General features: G+C 34.5%; 1 protein-coding gene across 2 annotated transcripts in view; it reads left to right on the top strand.

Annotated features, from left to right (window-relative positions):
• LOC145260445 (dynein axonemal assembly factor 3-like) overlaps positions 1–24,563 on the top strand; it is a 117,573-nt gene that overhangs the window by 57,907 nt on the left and 35,103 nt on the right. For both annotated transcript variants that reach the window (XM_080118494.1, XM_080118495.1), the window contains exons 11-15: positions 1,476–1,590; positions 4,960–5,064; positions 6,015–6,129; positions 14,744–14,818; positions 17,446–17,527. In XM_080118494.1, coding sequence (XP_079974620.1) covers positions 1,476–1,590; positions 4,960–5,064; positions 6,015–6,129; positions 14,744–14,818; positions 17,446–17,527 — 492 coding nt within the window. The remainder of the gene's footprint in view (positions 1–1,475; positions 1,591–4,959; positions 5,065–6,014; positions 6,130–14,743; positions 14,819–17,445; positions 17,528–24,563) is intronic.

Raw genomic sequence — 24,563 nt, forward strand, 5'->3', positions numbered from 1 at the left:
TTTTAAATGATTTCATTATTTGAATTACAGATGAATAGTTCTTGGAAAGAAATTCTGTTCATGGAAGTTCTGTTTAGTTTTAGGTACACAGAGAGGGAAAGGAAAATTATTTCAGCAGTAATCAGGTTGGCATATGTTCTCATTTAAAGATCCGTGGAAGTTTGATGGAACTGGATTCTGTTCTGATGCATTTTACTTACTTAGACTTATGAATGCATGCTGCAGTCAAAATATACCATCGTTTTTGATCTGAAACCAGATTTAGCGCGTCCCTCCAGTTTCTTCACATTGCTATCAAATTTCTCTCGATTATCTGTTTCCAGTTCATTTTTTAGTTTTCTCTTCTTTTTTTACTATCAGGGATCCATTGAAGCTTTTGATTGGCAATTCTCTCCGCAGCCAATGTTAGATCATGTCCAAGCGAAGCTAGATATCATTTGGAGATTATTAGCGATACTACCTGCTGGTTAGTGCGATCTCTAACTTCTTGGTTGGCAATTCGATTGCTCTATTTGATTTCTAGAATTATTATAAAGCACTTGTAACCAGACACATCTAATTTCCTCTCTTGGCTGATTTGGAAATGCCAGGTTTCATTTCCACATAGCAATGTGGAAAAAACGTTGCTGTTATAAAATCTTAATTTAGATTTGTTTTTTGTTTGTTTTTTTTTTACATTTCTTCAGATCGTGCAGAGCTGATTAAATGCTGTTGAGGCGTTACCTATCCTGCACTGAAACTTAGCCATATTGCCTTCCTTATTGATACTGCATTGTGTCAATGTTCACAGTTATGGCACATCTACCATTTTGGAGGGGTTTATAAAAACGAAACCGAACATATCTTTTATATTTTCCTCTCATGGCCCTTGATTGTGTCCCCAAGTGGTTTATGTCCAACCGTTCATCACATCTGGAATAAAAGGTCTCTCAGTGCATAGCAACAATGCATAGCAACAGACAAATGGGTTTTATTCAGTCAACATGGTTTTTCACGGTTGAAGTCACGTCACTGTTTCTCATCCTTAGAAGGAGGGTAAGGGTCTCTTTTTCTATAGTTTTAGCTGCCATTTATTTCTATCTCGTCACCTTTCTTGGGAAATCAGAGACAGACTTTTTCCGATCTGTTTTCTTTGACTCCCCGAAAAAGACTCTTCTAAAATCATGTTCCATGAATCATTCTGTGACGTGACCATCCACATCATGGCATGTTAATGACCACTCTACCTGTTTGACTCGTCCCTTTAATTTTGTTATGACACTTTTTTTATAAACAAACAACCTGCCCGTGCTAACAACTTCTAATCTAAAAACAATGAGCTCCAACTTCTAATTCTATATATTGTACTGGCCACGACTGCCAGTCTGTCTGCAGTCGGCTTATTGTACCAACATTTCTGGAGCTTCCTAAGTAGGTGAAGTTGTCAACTATAGCAATTGTAAACACATGGTGGTTATCTTTTTTTTTTTTTTCAGACGGCTTTGAATATTGCCAGTTATAACGTCACTTCCATGTTTCATACTTTGGTCAGTGGAGAAAAGTACATCCTGTCAGAGGTGGAAGAAAAGGAAACATCTTCGATGATAGAGGGTATGTTTAAATATTCATATTAAACTAGCAGAACCTGTGGAAATTCCGCAGCGGATTCTTTCATATACAATATATTGATGTTGGCATTCAGTAGATGTTCAGCATAAATGGAGACGCCCTGATATCATTGTAGCTCTTTTGTTAAAATTGCAAAATATTTATCAAAGCTAGTAGGGATGCCCAGCATAGTCAGATCGTAAAATATGCTTAAATATGTTATTTTAATTTATGCATATTTTGTATATATTATTATAGAGTCAATTTTCTATCTATTTATATCATACAGTTGTGATTTAAAAAAACATTTTTTTAAATGTATCCATATGATTTGTGTGCATCAACTTGAATCAAAATCGAAACCAAAGCTTATGAGGAATATATATATATATATATATATATATATATATATATATATATATATATATATATATATATATATCTTGACTTCCTTCAGGTATAATCGAAATCGAAACCAAAACTTACGAGGGACGTGCCATAAGTAATGTCGCTGAACCACTTCCAGTTGTCTGATCTAGCTGAAATTTTGCATGTGCAATGATTTATATCTCTACGGGTTATGTGGCAAATTACAGCTCTGAACTAATTGTGGTTTCTGTTTTACAGGTGTTTGATCTGAGTCAGGTGTGAAATGGAGCCTGTTGAATGTCGAGCAGTGATTCGGTTTTTGTATTTGAAAGGATGCACACCACAGGAGACTTTTGATGAAATGAAAGAAACTTATGGTGATAATGTCCCATCATATGACCTTATAAAACGCTAGCATCGTGAATTCAAACATGGCCAGAAGTCTGTGGAAACAGCTCCCAGACCTGGTCGCCCCCCTTCTGCCATTGATGAGGCATCTGTCCGTTAAGTTGAGGCTGCCATTTTGGAAGATCGGCGCATTACTATTCGCCAAATTGCCCAAGATGTCAAGATTAGTACAGGGTCTGTAGAAAATATCATTCATGACCATTTGCATATGCATAAGGTGTCTGCCAGATGGATTCCCAGGTTGCTCATACCATTCCAGAAGTGAGAACGTGTTGAGTGCTCGAGGATGAATTTGGAGATGTGCCAAGAAGATGAGTCAAAGTTTTTCAAACGATTACGCAGGATGAAACCTGGGTCCATCACTATGATCCAGAGATCAAAGCCTAGTCAATGCAGTGGAAGCACTTGGACTCACCACCTCCAAAGAAGGCAAGGGTGCAGCCCTCCGCTGGCAAAGTCATGCTCACATTCTTCTGGGACCAGGACAGAGTAGTAATGACAGATTTCCTGGCAAGGGTTCCACAATTATAGGAGCCTATTATGCTTCACTTTTGAGGAAATTAAGGGAAGCTATCAAAATCAAGAGGTGGGGCAAGATCAGCAAATGTACCCTCCTCCTGCAGGACAATGCTCCGGTCCACAACTCGCATGTTGCCAGATCAGAAGCACGGGCATGTGGTTATGAAATCTTCCCCCATCCTCCCTACTCTCCTGACGTTGCACCCTCTGACTTTCACCTCTTCCCAGCCATGAAGTTGTTTTTGAAAGGAAAGCGTTTCCCAGATGATGCAGCCTTGATTTTTGAAGTCACGTTGTGATTGGAGGACCAACCTGGGGTGTTCTACAAAAACGGTCTCCATAACTGCATCAAACGATGGGAAAAATGCATAACTCTGGTTGGTTCCTATGTAGAGAAAGACTAATAACTGTGCCAAGTTTCGTTGCTCTACTGCTATGGGAAGTGGGTCAGGGGCATTACTTATTGCACGCCCCTTGTATGAAGAATTCTTGGTAAAATTATTTATTACAAGAAAAGGAAGGTCATAACAATTAAATGACAGTCACTTGGAAGAAAAAAGACGTAAGCGTCTTACAAGTGAAGTGACGAAAGTTACAGAACATAAATGGCCAAACTCTAAATGAAAACAGTCAGTATTTCGCTCACGCTTGATGCGTAAACTTCCATTATCAAAAGACGTGCATGTGTATTGAACAAAGCGGTGATCAAGGAAAAAGTTTCATAGCCATAACTCATCTAAACTCTACAGGACAAACAAAATACCTGTAATATATATATATATATATATATATATAGATTTGGTTGTTTTGTTTTATGGCATATCAACCCTTTTCGGAATATTTAATGCCAAATCCAGTTATTTTGGAAATAGTTTTTATGCTTCAAATTCTTTATATCTTTAAACATTTATTTGTAGTGTTTGGCTTGGTTTGGTTTGGTTTGATTTGGTTTGGTTGTTTTATGGCATATCAACACTTTTCGGGTTATTTAATGTCAAATCCAGTTATTTTGGAAATAGTATTAACGTTGCATCCAGTTATTTTGTTGAAGGTTTTTATTCTTCAAGCTCTTTCTATCTTCAATTGCTAGTTTTGTAGTGTTTGGTTTGGTTGTTTTATAGCGGATTTTATCGTTTTTGTTCCCTGTCCTGCAGAACATGAATGAGTTTTGCAATGGGAGAAGGGAAAGGGTTACAGTATCAATGTTTGGTACATTTTAAGTTAGGAAACCAGTCAGAAAATGGGGAAGATAGAAAGAGAATGGGGAAATGAGAAGAAAGAAAAAGGGGAAAAGGTGAATTGTTGTTTTTAGTGTTGCAGAACATAATTAAGTTTTGCAAAAGAAAGTAGAAAAACAAGAGGCGTCAATGTTAGGTGCATTTCGTCTCAGGAAGGCAATATCTTCAGACAGTCTGATTTGGTAGCACCAATTGTATTAATAAAGCTGAGTCTGCATAGCTTATTCCACCATTATATCTTAATTTGCTTCTGTTTGCAGCTATCCGTTACATCTCTGCATTGTATTGCCTTCTATAAATTTAAATTTTCGTTTATATACACACTAAACAATGCTTCAAGCAAACTATATTAACCTCTTATATTTATTTGTATAAAATATACACATTGATATTTATTATAGAGTGGAAGATAGCATTATAATTGCTAGTTTATTGCTATTAGACTAGGCTGATGCTCAGGAGAGATGGAAGAATTTTACAAAGTTGTTAGAGACTTCCATAACAAAAAAACAACGTCTGATTTACATAAATGAATGTAGAATATTGATTTGATTATTTTGTCTGAAATCAAACAGGGTTTTTGTCAGGTATCCAAATAGTCAATTCATGTCCACAGCGTAGGTTTTTTAATAGATTTGAAATTGACATAATTAGATATCAGTTCTTAAAATAACCAATGTCTATCGTTCTATTATAATCATTTTGTTGGATGTCAGCAGCAAGAAATCTAAAGTTCACTTCTGTTACGTTCGTTGCCAAGTTATTGAAAACAGTAAATAGTTTCATTACAATATCTTTTTTTTTTTGCAATACTTTTTTTTTTTTTTTGCTTATGCAGAAATTGAAGAAGAAGAAGGAGAAGGAGAAAAAGAAGAAAGTTTTCTTACCGAATTTGAAGGTGTGAATGATAAAAATGTAGCACAAAGTGAAAAGGATGAATATCGTAAGTATTTTTTAAATCTTAGTATTGTTTAGTATAGCGCTTAGTAACCATGTTAAAGAAGGAATGTGGGTGGAGCCTAGAAATACGAAGCTGTAATTGGTCAAAGAAGATCACGTGTTAAGTTAGAGAAGAAAGGTTATTTTTGAAATAGTCAGTTTACTTAATTAAATGGGAGTCGTCCAGGAATGTATAGCCTAATAAAGATATTTTACTCTCAGTATTAGTTAAATAAACCGAAATGTTTTTGGGTTTGTATGAGGGAAACGGGATGTGGCCGTTGATGTTAATCATTCCTTGAGGAAGGGACAGTTTCTAAATAAAGTTAACAGACACTTTTCGCTTCCCTCATATACTCCCCAAAACACAAATGAAATCATTTCTAAAAATAGACCACCTTTTAACATTGTATCTTAAATTTATAAACGTTTTTTAATATTATTTTAAATCGGATCATATGACCTTCGTTTTTTTATCGAAAATCTTTCTTTTTTTCTCTTTCTTTCAATATAAAGACCTAAATAAAAAGACAGATTTTTCGTCTGACGAGATCTTAGTTATTGATAACTACAGGTCGAAAAATTATCATGCCAGTGTAGTGAAGCCTGTTGCATATATGTATGTATAAAATTTTACATTTTTACAGAAAGTGTTTGTCAAATACAAAGCTAAGGGCGATATACTAAACATGCAACATGAAGGGGGTATAAATCACAGACGTAATTATTTAGCCTGTATTTTTATTTTTTGCAAAATAATATTCAATAGTTTATGTAAGAAAATTAAGTTTTATTTTATTTGAATTTTTAAAGCAATTCTTTTAGCAATTTTTAGCTTACTTTCTAAACAATTTAAAAATAATTTTCTCAGCAATTTTTTAAAATCAATTTCCTTTTAGACATTTTTTTCGACATTTCTTTCATTTCATGTACACAACATTTTTTTATTTTCAGAGTCGATTCCAGTTGAATCATTTACATTGACCTTTCTACCTTTGGATGCCTACTTGACTATGCCCAAAAAATCTCAGTACCAACATTTTTTTGACATTGTTTATTTCTCTAACAAGTAAGTAACAAAAGGAATTTTTTCTCTGTATAGATCATACACAAACGCAATTAGAAAAAATATCATTGAAAAGAAATGTTTTTTTTCAAAGAGAAAAATATAAACCGACACAGGTTTGATGAAAGAGAGTGAGACAGTTTATTCAATGAGAGCTTTGTTCAAAACTAAAGACAAATGATTGGAGGAAGAGGAAAATCAAAATCACTAATTAGTTATATCTTGTCAGCCCATTTTGTTATGCGTCCAATTTTGCTGATCGTTCCTCTTATGTGTATGGGTGTTGTTGCTGTAATCCACCCAGTCAGAAGAAACGCTTATCCTGCAATTAACTTACATATGAATGTAAAAAGATTAAACTCTGCACAGATATAATAGAAGAGTTAGCCATTTATTCAAAAGGATCTTTGTTTCAAACTACAGCCCATTGTATGAAAGGCAGACAGGGAGAGATCAAAATCGTTAATTATTTATATCTTATTAGGCCATTTTGTGTTCAACGCTTTTGTGTGCTTCCAAAAAAACTGCTGCATTGTTATCACACTTTCTCTCAGAGCCATGTGAAGTAATATCAGAGCCATGTGATTATATATTCCCATGTTCTTGCTAATATTCACATTGGGTTCAGCAAGTTGATGTCTGCTGACTTTTCATTTGCCAGGTAGAGAACTTGAATGCCTATTGGAGAGGACTTGAATGCCTACTAAATACTCTCCTATAGTGTCTAAGGTCTCTCTATACAGGGGTTTGTCAGGACAACCTGACGTGAGGATACTTTTTGCTACAAGTAAACCCTGATAAGTATTCAAAATCACATAGTATTTGTGGCTCCTCAGGACGGTTAACCCACACTGTCTTTTACAAGGAATGGTGCACCTTCTCCAAATAATGTAACCTCAGATAACAGCACGAAGCTGGATACTCCATCAGACTAGATGTATTCTTGTTCTGGAATCCAGTAAGACCAAGAGACCCAAAAGAAAGATATACTATAACATTTTAAAATGGTCTATTGGGTTGAGGGAAATAACTTCTTTACTAACTCAGTGTTTGAAAGATAAAGAAGAATGTTAATGGAATATTCGATATCCTATGTATCTCATATAGAGACCAAGTATTATCCCAAGTAAGCGGGTCCCTTTTGTTTGCTGAGAATTTTGACTAAAGTATAATGAAACAAAAATGGAAAGCACTTAACTAAAGTATAGACTGGTTAATTTAATGGTCCAATGCTTCACATTTCCACTAGGGTAACATGCAATAAAATATACCAAGGTTGATATGCCGTAAGATGAACTAAACCAAATTTGGTACAGTTCTAACACGTAATTTTGGAATGTATAAGTAAAGTGAAATTTTTTAAAATGTTCAATAATATCCGGGCCTAGACATTTTGCCTAGCATATATATATATATATATATATATATATATATATATATATATATATAAGAGTAGGTAGTAGTTTGCTTGAAGCATTGTTGGTAAAGAAATATATATATATATATTTTTTTTTTAAGCCAAAAACAATGCGGAGGAAGACCGGAAAAGATGAAGTAAAAAAGAAAAAGCAAACAGATGTGTCTAACCTTTATTTGACTATCATTCTTCACTTCAATGTATAATTATTTATTACCAAGTTGCTGGTATGTCCGGTGTATGTAAAGTCCGTGGGTGGTGTGGAACTTTGATTAATTAATCAAAGTTCCACACCACTTTTTACTTCATCTTTTCCGGCCTTCCTCCGCATTGTTTTTGGCTTAAAAAAAAAAATATATATATATATATATATATATATATATATATATATATATATATATATTATGGTTGTATAATTTGGTTTCCTAGATGTAGATCCACTGAAACCTGTGTGATTGTTAAAGAGTACTCAATACAGGACAGAGCAGGTATAATGTTTATTGTACAAACATTATTGGTTAAATATGTACATAAATGCTTCTGTGGAATCTCATTCTAGAGAGATCCACCTCATCAGACCAAAAAAAAAAAAGAGTTAACTTGTTTATTACCTTAGTCAACGTTTTCATACCTATTTGCTAAACATCAATATGCCTTCTCTCATGGAGTTCACATTTGATTATTAAAAGATGTATTTTTTACGGTTTGAAAAATATATGACACACATTACACGAGAGTGGTACAGTCATTTAAACATTTTTAAAACACATCAAATCTCTAATTAAATGCTTAGAAATTTTAAAAGAATCGGAATTGAAAATTGTACCGGAATTGAGAAAAATTTTGGAATCGTCCCATCACTAATATATATATATATAGAGACAAATAAATAGAAACATTAAAAAATCCCCTATACATATTTTAAATACACCCCTCTTTCTAAACAAACATAATATAAGGAATACCCGATACTAAAATCCAAGAATCCAAAAAATAAATATCAAAATAGAATGAAAGCACCCCTACCCTTATTTCAGAAGAGCTGGTCCCCCCCCTCCTCACACATACACATTAGTAACGACCTCGGATCACAGTCACCTTCCTAAGGAAGCAAATAGCCTCATAATACTATAAAACAGTATACACATTCTCAAACCAATAAAAGCAAACGCACACACACGCACGCACACGTGCACACACACACACACACACACACACACACACACACACACACACACACACACACACATGCACCCTACCCCACCCTAAAGGAAAAGAAAAAAACACTAGCAGAAAGAGAGAGTGACTACAGCCAGGTCAGCGACAAGCCCAATAAAAGAGTAATAAAAATTGAACATGCCAATGAATAATAAACACTTACAAGCCTCCACCCCTTGGAAACACTTCAAATGAACTACGAAAATTGCCATTTTTACATCTCCAACACATTTGAAAATAATTTCTGACGAGGACGCTTCACAGAACGTCTGAAACGCGCGTAAAAACGATTTCAATGACTTAAAAACATTATTATAATGATCCAAACATAATTCTCAATGAAACACTAAGACACGGAATAATAAAATAATGTTAAAAAATACACATTGTTGGTGACTACTCCCTTATTTAAATATATATATATATGTATATATATATATATATATATATATATATATATATATATATATATATATTCATACAAACATTATTTGCTGCATATGTGCAAACATATTTATGCTGCAATTCCACTCAAGAAACAGCATTTCCTATGAAACCAGATTTTAAAATCAGGTTTCATAAGAAAAAAATCTAGCCAGAAGACGCTGCTTGTCATTGAGCACTTTTTGATAAACACTTGAGTTTCAGTGGATTTACAACCACCAAACTACATCGATACAATCATATTTATATATATATATATATATATATATATATATATATATATATATATATATATATATGCAGAAGTACCCGTCGTTGACTGAGTTCAAAAGCAGCCTACAGAAAATGAACTGTGATTGATGAAAGTATGATAGGTTATGAAAAGGAGGGGGTTGTAAAGAGATAGGTTTTGATACTCAAAAATTTTACCCTAAGTAAAATATAATGAAAGTAAAGATAATTTTCGCGAAAATATATTTTTTTATATCAACTTTGTTTCCATTCGTAGCCAAGAGTGACCAACAAAATGATGTTTCCTTACAAAGAGAAAATATTATATATATATATAATATAAATATACAAGAAATGAATGTTACCATAGTCAATAAAAGTTACTTTTACGGTAGAAAAGTTCATTGGTTTGTATTTTTAAGTAGTTTGTAAAAAAAATTTTTTTATTTAATTCATGAACCAGTTTAAAAAAAAATCAAAATGGCAGCGACTTTGAAATGGAGAGCCCCGTTTTCAATTTGAAGGAGGGGCACCTGAGTATTCTGTGTTAACAATTTAAGAGAGTTCTGTCAACGTAAGGAATATTTATAAACATATTTTAATGTTTTCCGTTATTTTGTGCTTGAGGAATATTCGATTATGGCATGTGTAGTTTATATAAAAATTCATTTAAGTAGTTATCGCCTCAAATTTCGTTTTAATTTCGGTTTGCTGAAATTATTTCAAGTAAAAAGCATTAAAAACTATTTCAAAACAAAAAAAACATGAACTAAACTTTATCGACTATGGTAACATTTATTTCTTGTATATTTATTTTTTTGGGTAGTCGTTTGTTGGCTTTTCTGCTAAACACTAAATAATATCGACGAAATATCGAAAAACAAAGAAACAAAAACAGTTTTGAAAAATAATGAAGCTTTACTTACTTTAGTAAAATAATCCGAAACAGCAAAATGGGATATTAAAAAAGTAAACATGTAATTACTTTAGTTTTTTTTTTAAGCAAAGAATCGATATAAATATGAATAAGAAGAAAATGGCGCCCTTTTCAAGCAGAACAGCTTTGTTTCAGTTTTACAGTATTGAACGGTGTAGTATTGTGCCGTCAGATTCAGGGGTGTACTATTGTAATATAAAGAACACGCAGAAAGGGTTGTAATCAACTGAATTCCTTCTAGTACACTGACAAAAAAAGCTTAAACAGATATATAAATAAAAATAAAAAGGTTATGTAAATGTTTTTAAAAAGACACGTAATCACGTGAGCAGAATTTTTTCCTTCTTTTGACACGATAACAAGTAACGTTCTTATTTTTTATTATTTATCTATTTTTGAAAGAGTGCCACGTGCAAGTGGAGAAGGAAAAAAATAGTTATGCAAAATTTGTGTCGAGAATTGTCTAAAGTTCCAACTTTTTTTTTGGCTTTCACTTTAATAAGAACGTGAATTTATGAGGTGAATTTATTCAACACAATATGATTCAACTCAAAAAAAATAAATAAGAGCTAATGTGAATTAAGATTAAAGTTAAGGTGTTATTGTGGACCCTCACCCCTTTTAAAAAACCTTGTTAAACTTTGTGACATATTTACATTCTATGGAGGTCAGGTGCGAATGAACACCCAATAATTTTATTATACCATATTTCTTCAAACTAAAACATAATTATCAAAGTATACTTACGCAAATAGATATGAAAAGTCTTTGTTAAAGTTTGTGCCATATTTCCATGGAGTACAGTACTATTTAAGTTGAAACTTACTTATCAAAGTATTCTCATGTACATCTTTATCAAAAACCCTTGTAAACGTTTTTTTTTTTCATTTTTTATTTCCATACTTTGGGGGCCAGGCGCGAATGCAGACCCCACAATTTTTATGAACCACCGTTCTGCCAGATCAAACATACCCATTCTTGATCCTCGATACATCTTCTATCATTATATGTAATCAGTTTTTTAAAATAGTCAACCATATAGGAGCCTATTCGTAACCACACACACACACACACACACACACACACACACACACAGATGTTCAGCTTTATATTATATTATATTATATTATATATATATATATATATATATATATATATATATATATATATATATATATATATATATATGCCAAATTTCCAGTATACATTAAATAGTTTTTTAACACCAATATATAATTAAAACAAAAGAAATTCCTGTATTTCCTCCTGTATCTGAAAACACGCTATGCAACATACTAATATCTGTGCGTGATGTTGCCAAGCTAATAAAAAATCTTGATTCAGTAAAGCAATTGGTCCTGACGATATTCTAATTATAGTGCTGAAAAAGCTTCAATCAGAACTAGCTCTCATACTTACAAAACTGTTTAAGCATTGTCTTAAGGAAAATTGCTTCCCAACACCTTGGAAAATCTCATCAGTATGCCCTGTATTTAAGAATTCAGGTGATCGGTCATCTCCCTTTCCTAATAAGTCTCCTGTGTGTCATGAATAAGTTGTTGGAATCTGTGTTAAATAGAGAAGTAATCAACCACCTCAGTAAAAATAACCTTCTCGGTGACATGTAATATGGTTTCCATTCTCCTAGATCTACAGCAGATGTACTAACGGTTATATCTCATTAGCAAATCTTGACAGAGGTTTTCTTTCTAGGGCAATTACTCTTGACATATTAAAAGCTTTTGATGGGGTATAGCATAAAGGTATACTCCACAAGATCTCCAGCTACGGTATAGCTGGAAATGTCTTCTCCATTATTAAATCATTTCTCTCTGATAGATTCATAAGAGTAGTGGTTGATGGGCAGAAATCAGAAACTCACAGTATTAATGCTGAAGTCCCTCAGGGATCCATCCTGGACCCAATTCTCTTTCTGATCTACATTAATGATATCCCAAATCACATCCTAAGATCATTCATAGACAGTTATGCTGATGACACTACCATCTATGGCAACACATCAAAGGTTGTAAATGACCAAGTTCTCTCTGATTCTCTCTCCTCTGATCTTGAGCACATGGTACAATAGGAACCGAGGTGGCTGGTTAATTTTGATACATCTAAAATCAAGCTTCTGTCTACATTATTAACCCTTTGATCCCCGTCCAGCATCAATTGAAATGCATGGCTCTCGTCTTGGGGAGGCTCCATTTTTTGACAAGCCTCTGGGTCTGACCTTTACTCCTGATCTCCTGAGCTGATAGAACACATACATCAAATCCGTTGCCAAGGTCACTGGAAAAATGGTGGGATCATTCTACCACTTCAGTAGATATCTCACTGCTGATGCAATTCTCTATCTATATAAAAGCCAAGTACGTCCAAAGATGGAGTACTGTTGCCACATCTGGGCAGGAGTTGCCAGAAAGACCTTATCTGGCCTTGATAGAGTTCAAAAAAGACTTTGTAGCCTAGTGAGGAATGCCCTTTTCTCTTCTCTGCAACTTCTTTCTCACAGAAGAGACGTTGCAAGCCTGTCTCTGCTTTATAGTAATTTTCATGACAAGTGCTTGTCTGAGCTCCAATCTGTAGTCCCGCCCCTTCGACCTGACTTTCACAAAAAACACTCGTCTAGCTGAAACCACTATCAATAATTTTCTCCATTCATTATCTGTGCTTAAATCTAAACGTAGATTCCATGAACAAAGTTTCTTTCTTAGAACTGCACACCTGTGAAACTCTCTTCTGTTTGTCTGCTTTCCAGCTGATTACAATATGGTTGTCTTCAAGTTCAACATAAACAAGCTCTTGATGAGCCGTCCCCTTAAGTAATCTAATTTACCAAATTTCTACTACTAAGGATTACTGCGATATTATCCCATTGACTACTGTACACTCATTTACCCTTATCCTTGAGTGCCCTCCAGGCCTTGATAAATGATGACTCCTTTGCAAAAAAAAAAAAAGTAGAACACTATTGATAATGTTAAATCATTCATTTATTTATTTTTATGATTGTTTATGTTTGAATTAATGTTTTGAAACATGACATCAATCTATGATGTCAAAATAAAGCTATGATTTATTTGTTAAGTTATATTTTAAGATCTATCTCTAAGGAAATCTAAGTAGCTCAGTACGTAAAATATCAGAATGAAGATCTTAAGGCTTCGATTTCTGATTTTCGGTCATAGCATCTGATTTCTTCTTGGGAATTTATTATTTACTATCAATGCAATATTTTCCAATTAAAAAAGAAGTTCATTTTGAAAACATTTTGACTGGCGGATAGAGACACACAGACACACACATTCAGCTGTAAGGTCCTGCTGGAGACGTCTACTATACAACACAATGGAGTGTGTAGATATCTCCACTGGACTATCTGTAAAATATTGAATATCGAATGTAGCAGCAAGTCCTGGAAACATATACAAGAAAAAAATGGTTGTCACTAAGTCATATACCTTCCACTATGACTATGCAATTCCTACACTTACGTACATAGAAAACGGAGCTATTAAACTTGACGTAATGATATGAAACAAGGAGGAGAAAGAAGCAACATTAGTCGAAGTTAGTGTCCCTAAATAGTGATGCTGAGTTATACAGAGCTGAGAAGGAAAAGATAACAAAATAGCAAGGTCTTATGTACGACATGAAAAGAAACTGGAATTTTAGGAAGATCTCTATCATTCCAGTCATCATAGGAGCAACCGAACTCGTGAAAAAGAATTTCAAAAACTACTTGGCAAGTATACCCGATGAACCAAGTGCAAGACTGATACAAATAATTACACTTAAAAGTATTGTTACAATCTTAAAAAAGATCTCTCAGTTGGAATATATGAGATAGCAAGTAAATACAGATGCTCTATCCCCTGTAGGACAAAATGATAAGCAAATAAAAGAAAATTATATTATGAATGGAGATAGGCTATCGATTCTTTCAAGCAATACTTATTTCGGACAATCCATCTTCTACTATATAAATCTCAAATGTCTGTTTGTGTGTTCGTATGTCCGCTATAAACTTATGATAGATGCATTAAAAAAATGACAAAATTTGTATTGTTAGAAAGATCAATCTCTCGGCCGACAAATATAAAAAATTGGCCTAAAACATTCATTCTTTGACCGCCAACTGGGCCATTTTTTACAAAGAGGGGGTCACTTCTTTTGTCAACATTTTTGCAAAGTCATCATACACCTTGCAATGACTAGCCTTATTTCGAACGCCACAGATGCCATTTGTCGCGGTGGGCGTGGCTACTAAACCGTTCGCTTTTTTTACTTCCATTTCCTGTTAGCGTTACAGGTTCGAGCATCTTACATAGATAATTATAATCATGTTGATTATTTCATTACAGATCTGTTCACCACTTATTGCCCGAACTGGCGCCAATATTTGCAGACAAAACTACAGTTTTCATAGAAACAGCTAAGTAAGTATCTATATATTAACTAATATACGAGCATCGTTTAAAAAGTAATGCCTCCTATTATTTAACTAAAAAAAGAAAAAGTTGAAGAGCTACGAAGACATGAGTGGCACCATTAAAACAACCACGTTTTTGTTCTCCAGAATTTATTTTTCTACATAGTCACCACCATTCTCAGTGCACTTTTGCCAGCAATGAGGTAGTAGCTGTGCATGGACGTCCGGAGCGTGCTTTGTCACTCACATCTTGGCTGCTACTCTGAAATCAACGAACCCATCTCCTAGCTGTGCTGGCATCAACTGCACCGGCTTCATAAACGTTCACCAAGCGCCTGTAAATGTTCACAGCAGTGGTGATGTGGTAGTCATAAATATCTTCCATTCTTCTTCATTCTTTTGGTGGCTGAAAGCATAGAAGTCGTTAAAACGAACAACAGATAACGTCATTATTTGCTCTGAGATTTGATTGACTTTTTACTAATAATTTAGAAAATGTGCATCAAGATGAACTACATCTTCCCATTCCAACGATCATAGGCCGGAGGAAAATTAATTCACCAGAAAAGAAGTTTTGCACCACTTTTATGTCTGCTTATAAATAAAAATATATTTGCTACTAATGTAGCATAGTGTACTGTGTTCTTTGATCCCCATTGTGAAAAATTGGCTCATATTGTGTAGTAGACACAAAATAGCTGTTCGTCTCTCATGTTGACACATAGTAGTTGGCTCATTTGATAATGACGTCTTTAGCAGTGGTAACAGTAGCAGCTGCAGAGATATTGAAGTTTTCTTCTTTCTTCTCTTGGTGTTTGAAGTAATAGAAACAATTAAAAAGAACAATTAACTTCATAAATTCCTCCGGGATTTTATTTACTTCTTAGATTAATTTGTAGCAAGTACATAAACCAAAAACTGAAAGCTTTTGGAACTCTCTTCCCGCTAATTATTTTCCTACTACAGCTCTAGCCTTTGTTGTTTTCTATTGTTCCATCTTTTGTCCTTTTTACTACCACACCTTGATTAACAATACTATTTTGGCTGCTTTTGTAAGCCTTGATGAACAACTTCCTCTCCATTGTCTTTCCACTGACCCCACTTTTTATACCTGTTGATGAACTTATTTCCTCTTTTTTTTTTTTTTAATTTTTAATTCCTAACACTTTTTTTGGGGGGTGGGGGAAGGCGTCAATGGTATCACAATTGTTCATAAAATGGTGTCGTTTTCCTTTTGCATGATGAATGTTTTCCTTGTTCCAAATAATATAGAAGTTGGTTTTAATGCTAACATTAACTTTTATGTTCTCGCATTCCATGAGTGATATTTCAAACAAAGATGGCAGAATTGATGTTTTCTGAGTTGGCTGTTATTTTGAGTAGATAATATATTGTCAGTCCTCTTATAGTATTAATCATCATTCAACTGACAACCTATCTTTATTCCTTCTACCTATTGCCTTCTTATTCTAATAGCTTCTTCCCAAGACCTGCAAAGTTGGTTAACTCTCTTCCTGCTGACTGTTTTCCTCCTACCTTCATCTTTTTAACACTAAGGTCAATATGCATCTTCTGTCTTTAGAATAATCATCTTCCATTCTTACTAGTTCCTTATATGAAGTTGCTTTATGTCTGGAGCGATTTCCATAAAAATTTTCAATGGATTACTATTGTGCCAAAACCATATGCCAACACACTTTAACAGACCCCAACGCTGTTCCCATGGTTTTCTTCTCCTTCATTTCTTCTCTTCTATGTGTGTCATCACTTAGGCTGTGACAACAGCATATTCTTTTCATTGTTTTGACTCTCGAGTGTGTATCCATTGATATCTTATATGCTTTTATATAAAATGATGTGGTTCTCGGTTGATTAACTGTGTCGGATATATACTCGAAAGTCAAAACAATGATAAGAATATGCTGTTGTCATAGCCCTAGTCATCACTTCTCACATTGATGACTGCCGAGGGGAACATGCACAGGTTCACAAGTATATAAAAAATAAAATAAAACAAAACACAAACTCCGACACATACTTCAAATATCAGTTGCACTCTGGGTGGATGTGTGTGTGTGACACTATCGACCCTCTACATGCTAAGCTGCACATCTTATGTTCTGAAAGTCTGTGTTCATCAATTGATGTCAGCTCATCTCAATCCCCTAAAGCTTTCTTGATCTGGTCCAAGCCACAACCTACCTTCAACTTTGTCCAATTCACAACTCTTATCAACTATCGCAAACCCCAGACAGTACATAAACTGGTCCTAACTATCATAAACTGTTGCAAAATTCATTCCTAAAACTAACTCTAAAATATATTAACTGATGTTGAATCTTTTGTCCATCACATCTTGATTTACAAACTTATTCAACTTCCTTTGAGTAGATAATATATTGTCAATCCTCTTATAGTATTATAACAGTACTTGGTCTTTGTTCTAAATTTGGTGAACAACTTCTTGTGCATTGTTCTGCTGATAAACTTGTTTCCTCTTTTTTTTTTTCTCTTTTTTACTTCTTAACACTTGGGGAGGGAGGGGGAGGATGTCGACAATATCACACTATTGCAATTTTGCACTTAAATTTTGTTCAAACTAACCATTTAAATTTATTTATTACTTTTTATTAGATTCATGGTGGATTTGAAGAAGGAACAAACTCATGATTACATGACGAAAATCACTGAGAGAGCCGAAAAATCTGGATGCAAAGTAAGTGTAGAAAAATGATATTTTTTTTTATTATTAGAAGGACCCGTGATGTAATGGATGGAGTGCTTGGTAAAATTCAGTTCTAAGTGACACTCTTCTGGAGGTTGACGGCTCATTCCAATCCTCAATACAGGCGATACTTAGAATACACTTGCAAATTATTTAGGACTTCTATCCATTCATGGCTGATGGAATGATGGAATGATGGCATGTTACCCCTGTGGATTAAAAAAAGGGTTCCATTCGAAATTCTATGCAAATTCTCCAGTTTAACAAAAAAATTTTCGAGTTCAACAAAATACACCTAGAGAAGGTCAAAGGTTACATCGACCAAAACATTGTGAAGATAACATTCAAGATGAGAACAGTAGCTTAAAGAATCCAAATAATATGATATTTTGTTATGGTCCAACCTTGTGCTACACATTGACGAAAACTGCTTGCTCCAGTATGCACACATTTCTGACATCTTTCAAATGAGTTATTTGATTCCTCAAAATAGGATTAAATCAAGACAAAACTGTTGAAGATGAAGGGAGTTTATTTGACTTGGTCTTTGTTCTAAATTTCTATAGAGTAGCGTGCAGGAGAGAGAGGGAGAGAAATAGAGAGAGAAAAAGAGAGAGAGATAACCAATATTTAATAATATCTTATCAATGCATTTTTAAAGTCCACATGCTTCCAAGGAATTGATGATTCCTCTCACTTCACTTACTTACTCTCTCTTTGAGTCATGTAACATCACATCCGTTTCTATCGATTCTTACGGCTCCAGTAATTCTAACCTTGAGTCAGCAAGTTAACCCCAACTGATCTTTCGCTTCCTGATATTTTCAACTAATTACCTTATAAACCTTTCCTTTTTTTAGAAATTAAAAGTTGTCCAAATTTAAACCTTTAGCCAGGGATTTATGGCAATGATTCCTAACCTTCGTTTATTTTTTTGTTAGCTCATAGACTCTTTTTCAAATCTTTGACCCCCTCCCTCCGAACATTTTTAGTGGGGGGGAGGGGGAAACACTTGAATGTTATAATATTGTTTATAAAAATATCAGCATTTATTAATTGCACAAATATTCCTTTTTTATTTCATTCAAGATTATTTTTATTCCATTCAAGAATATTTTTATTCCATTCAAGAATATTTTTATTCCATTCAAGAATATTTTGTGTGTTTAATAAAACAGTAACATGATCAGATTTTAGTTTTTCCCATCCGTCTCAGGTTAGGGTTAGGGTATGAAGATGCAAAATTATAATCGTTGGTTAGCCTCGCAGTTTGAGAGCTTCAGTGTGTGATACTATTGTCGTTCCTCTCCCAAGGTGTTAGGAAAAAAAAAAAAAAAAAAAGAGGGAATAAGTTTATCAGCTGAACAATAGTAAGTTATTCACCAATGTGCACAAAAAAAGATAAACAGGGGCTGTTGGGAGCGGTTTGCAGAGGAGCATTATTCGAGGACATGCAGAGGGAGTGTGCTAGGATACCAAAGCACCTGCCCCATTTATTCTTGTTTTAAAAGTTCCCTTTTCAGAGGACTATATTATAAGCCTGGGCCCCACCAAGACAGTGTTCATTATTATATTTTTGACGTTTTTTTTCACGTGAGCTCCTACCCTGAAAAAGTTCTCTGCACGTCATTGGCATTATTGATGTGACTGTTACCTTCCTCTCCTTGACCTGCTATGGTGATGATACATTCAAGCTGGGCTGAAAAGCTGCTGAAACAGCTTGCAATATCAACAAAGCGCTTGGCTTAGGAGCCACTACTGAATGCACAGCACAATGGTGGTTCAAGAAATTTTGTGGCGACGACAAGAGTCTTGAAGATGATCAGCGAAGTGGTCGGCCATTGGATGTTAACAATGATCAATTAAACGCCTTAGTCAGAGCCAATCCACACACAACTGTTTGAGAACTTGTTTCTGAATTCGTTGTAATGTATACAACAATTTCTAATCACTTGAGAGAGATTAGAAAGACAAAAAAGCTTGATAAATGGCTGCCTCATGAACTGAATGACAACCAAACGAAATGCTGTTATGAAGAGTTATCTTCCCTTCTTTTACGCAAGTAAAACAACCTGTTTCTCGACCGGGTTGTGAATTGCGATGAAAAGTGGGTTCTTTATGACAACCGGTGATGCTCAACTCAGTGGTTAGACGCCGACAAAGCTCCACAACATTTCCCAAAGCCAGAGTTGCACCAAAAGAAGGTCATGCTGACCGTTCGGTGGTTTGTCTCATCCATTACAGTTTTTTGAATGCAGGTGAAACCATTATGGCAGTGAAGTACTGCCAAAAAATGGAAAAAAATGTGTCAGAAACTTTGACAACAACACCAAGCATTAGTCAACAGAAAAGACCCAATTTTCCTCCACTAAAATGCCCAACCACATGTTGCTAAACCAACCCTGCATCTGCCATAATGTCCAGACCCCTCACCTGCCAAGTACTACTTTTTCAAGCATCTCAACAACTTTCTGCATGAGAAATACTTCAAAAACCTAAGCGATATCAAAAATGCCTTGAAAACTATCGGGAAAAGGCAATGCTAACAATTGTATCTTCGGAATCATACGCTATGTTGATGATGATGATGATGATGATGATTTCCTATTAATGCACCTATAAACACGACCACAATATATAACAAAACCACGATTTCTCACTCTAAGAAAAATATATGCGACTATATATATGACTTGTTTTGCGTTGGTAAAAGTCTATTGATTCTGATTGTGCTTTTTTCGATCATTAAATTTTTATTGGAACCGAGATATGTTCATTTGAATTCTAAAGTTAAAAACCGCAAGAACTTTCTTGTCGTCCTGATATATAGCCATCCACAGACAAACTGCTTCACGGTATCACAGCTCTTCAGTGCAGCTAGACAAGCAGATGTCTCAAACTGGGATCAAAACTTGACTGTCAAACTGACAATCAGTGCTTCTAATCCTTACGCTATCATCTCGCACCTGCTGAATGTATGTGAAATTTTAGTGTAAACATTGTCGATTGCTGGGGAGCTCAAATTGTTTTTATTCAATGAGCATTGCTTTAATAACTAATGGCAGTTGGAGAGTTCTCCTGAAAAACAATGGGTGCATATATAAATAAATTTATATACTTTTATGTATAGAATTCACTTCTACACTAATTAATTGATCATACAATGTGTGGGGTCATAATGTTGGCTATATTTTGTTTTAATTTAGATTTATGTAAAATGGGGTTGGATAAGGAAGAAGTGGGAGCCTTTTATAAATATTCTGATATATCCGAATAATGTGAAATTGTTTCAGTTTCTTAGTAATTTTTAAAGGAGTTTTAAGAGGTAATATTTCAGATTAGCATTGAACTTGATCCATAATCCTTACACACCAATTAAGCAAGTTTCCTTGAATTTTAATTTTTTTTAAGACTCCTTAAGCTTAAGCCTTAAATTTTAGGTATTTTATAGAAGCAAAATTATAAAGCTAAGTGGTTGACTATAGTCAAGGGCGACCCAAAGTCTACCATTTCATCAGCTCTGTACTTAGGTGTAGGGAGGGGGGCACCAATCCATTCCCAGATTTAATCAACTTGGTCTTGGTCCTTCTCTATAATGCTGAGTGAACATCAAGTGCCATTTTTCAAGTTTTAGTATGACTTTGTTGCGGATAAATATGCGTGTCCTCGACTCCGGGCTTAAAATAAAACAGATAGGACCGTATTACAAAGATACAAAAGAGAATATTTATTATGAACAATGAAAGAACATTCATGCGCGTCGTTTATGATCATACTTTGCTATAATAAACATAAACGTATATGTGTGTGTGAACACGTGTGTTTAAGTATAGTTTGGGAACGTTCATTAGTGCTGTTGCGAGATAATCAATTGGCTGTTACAATCCATTAATATTCACGGTAAAATTAAGTTGATCAGTATTTGTGTGTTTATAATTAGACAAACAGTATATTACCTTGATAAGTTTGGAAGTAGAATTCGATCAAATCATGTCACATGTATTTCTTGGCGCGACGTGTGTCGCATGCATTCGTTATTGTGTCAAGGTGAAAAAAGAAAGAAGAAAGAAAGGAGAAATGGAAGGGAAAGATCAAAAGGAAGTGACCGCGATGCCTGTCGTCGCAGATGACAAATCAACAGGGCAATGTTGTTTATGTGTTGCATGTGCATACTTGATTTGTGCCTGTGTGTTCGCGCCACACGCAAAACCTGATATAGCAGCCGTAATAATTGCTATAACTCTACTAAGGATTGAACCCCAATCTTCTGACCCATTAGTGAACACTCTTACTATTATGCCATTATACATCATAATAATTTATTTTAATCAAAATAAGAATAAAGATTGTAGACATAAGATTTAGTATTATTGTATATTTTTTTAAATCTTTGTAAGGAGATATAAAAGTGGTGCAAAACTGTTCTGTCCAGGTAATGGGTTAGGTATTACTCTAGTATATATGTGAAACCATGTGTTTGCGCACTCATTTGACAATTGCTGACCTCAAGGCTGTTTCCATAGTCTTCTTCTCCTTCCTCTTCCCTTCTGGCCATGTTGTTATCTCTCATTCGTAACTGTTGAGGGGAAACCATGCACAGGTTCACAAGTAAAAAAAATAAAATAAAAGAAAAATAAAAGAAAACACAGACTCCAACATATTCTGCAAATATTAGTTTCCCTCTCTGCGTGTGCGTGTGTATCACACTATCAACCCTCTAAATATTAAGGTCCGCATCTACATAGTCATCTGCCAAAGTCGCGTTCATCAGTTGATGTCACCTCATGTCAGTCTGCTCTGAGCCACACCATGCAGTCCACTGTGTCAAATTGAAAAACTGTCCAACTGTTTCTGTCACAAAACTCATTGCTATTTCTGCCCATAATCTAACTCTAAGCATATTGACCTCCATTGTTCAGTCCTTTGTTCTTGTTTACTGCTACACGTTGATTAACAATCCTATTTTAGCTTTCTTTTGTGTTCCTTGGTGAACAACTTCCTATACCTTTGTTCTACTCATAAACTTTATTCCCCTTTTTTGTAAAATTTTTGATTTTTTTTTAATTCCTAACCCTATTTGTTTTGCGGGGGGGGGGGGGGGGGGGTTAGCATCGTGCGTGTGCGTGTGTGTGTGTGTGTGTGACAGAGAGTAAAGGACCAAAAATAATGATAAATTGGCTGGCAACTTTATCGTTCAGTTTGTCCAGTCTAATAATGAATGTTGCCAAATAAATGACCTCCATAAATATCTATGAAAAGCGGAAAATAAGGTAAGACTAAAAGCTTGTGATGCTTTTGTCCTAATTATATTTTGGAAATGTTCCTGCATTTGAATCCAATTTAGGAAAAGAGTAAACAGAACGAAGAATAAAATTGGCTCGACTCAAAATGCAATCAACTGTGGCAGTAAAAGAAGAGGGTGGCTGTGTTGTCTGCCGAGAAAGGTTTTGGAGTAAAAAAAGAAAAAAGAAAGAAATCGATAAATACCCAGAATAAAAATGTTTACTATGTTACAAAAAAGAAAGAAGAAAGAACTGAGGTGTTTTAAGTGATAAATTTTGGGTTAGATTTATCGCAGGGGTTTTCTCTTTTACATTAGTGTACCACGGAATGATTACTGGTGTGCCACGAAGAGATAATAGCTAGAAGTCATTTAATTCTATTTTGTTTAATAAAGACATTGAATTTCTTAATCATGAAGACACCGTTCAATTTGAAATTGCCAGATTTCTAGAATCTAAACGTCTTGCACATACTAACGGGTAAACTGTGTTACCAAGAGCATTTGACAAGTCTAGAAAAAAAAAATTGAAGAATATTTTTTCGCAAGCTTCAAAGAATTTGATTGGATTCATAATCTGTTCCTAGATTCATCAGTCATTAACGTTCCCAATTTGAAGTTATGTAAAGATGAAGAATTAACAAGCCTTTCTAGTGATTGTGGTCTCAAATTAAAGTGCACACAACCGCCATTGTATGCCGTTTAGATTTCTGTTATGGAAGAGTATGTAACTCTAACTTTAGAAAAAAAAAAAAAGAAAAAAAAAACATCAAAATCTGCCATTCTTAACTTTGTACCTATGTGAACTGGGATTTTCTTACCTAAACAACATTAAAAATAAAAAGTGAAAGATTTTAAAAATATTAAAGAAGAGTTAAAAACATCTCTCACATTCGTGCACATATTGCAGCAGTAGTTAAGAAACACCAGACACAACCATCCGACTGACATTCATCATCATTATTCTAACCAGATATCGAATGCAAGACATGTTGATTTATGTGAATAAAAATTTCCGGGTGTTTAGCAAAGAAGCCTACAAACGAAAAAAAATTTAAATATATAGCAATTTTACCAAATGTTACCAAAGGCAAGATAATTTACTCTTCTACTTACCTGGATAAATTTGGTGTGTTTTTTAATGGAATTTTAAGTTTTTATTCAGTTCGAAAAACAAGCAGTGTGAAGCTAGTAAGTTAAACCGGCAATCAAGATGGCTGACAAAAACATGCAGTCTTTGGAGGGTCAAAAATGGCTCAAAAATCCAGAAATAATGGAAATACTGATAGATATCCACCCATTAAGTGTCACTGTGCTAAATACCCAAATTGTCCTTATATAATTTTTTTTATTTTTTTATTATTTTATTGCAAATAGACTTTATGAATAAAAATGTTGGGAACCACTAGTCTAGCCATTATTGAGATGGCATGTTCTCTGTTGGCTGAGGTGTATGGTTCATATGATCTTGTACAGTTCTAGGAGGTCCACGCTCCCAGGTCTTGCCTCCTCAGGTGAAGTAAGTTTATTGCTTACTGCCTAAGGTGCAACTACTGAGGAATGCTGACGAAGCTGCCAAGTAATTTTTAATAGGCCGTAGTGCTCCTCCTTTAGAGGTGCTGGCAGACTCACTCCCATCTCTTGACCTTATATCACATCTTCCTGCAATGAGAATGAAATAAATAATGCCTTCCAAGGATTTGCCTTCTCACCCTTTCAGAAGGGGTTAGTTTATTGCTAATCTCC

The sequence above is a fragment of the Euprymna scolopes genome, chromosome 36 (genome assembly GCF_053919585.1).
Source record: "Euprymna scolopes isolate OS-2025 chromosome 36, ASM5391958v1, whole genome shotgun sequence".
Lineage (NCBI taxonomy): Eukaryota > Metazoa > Mollusca > Cephalopoda > Sepiida > Sepiolidae > Euprymna > Euprymna scolopes.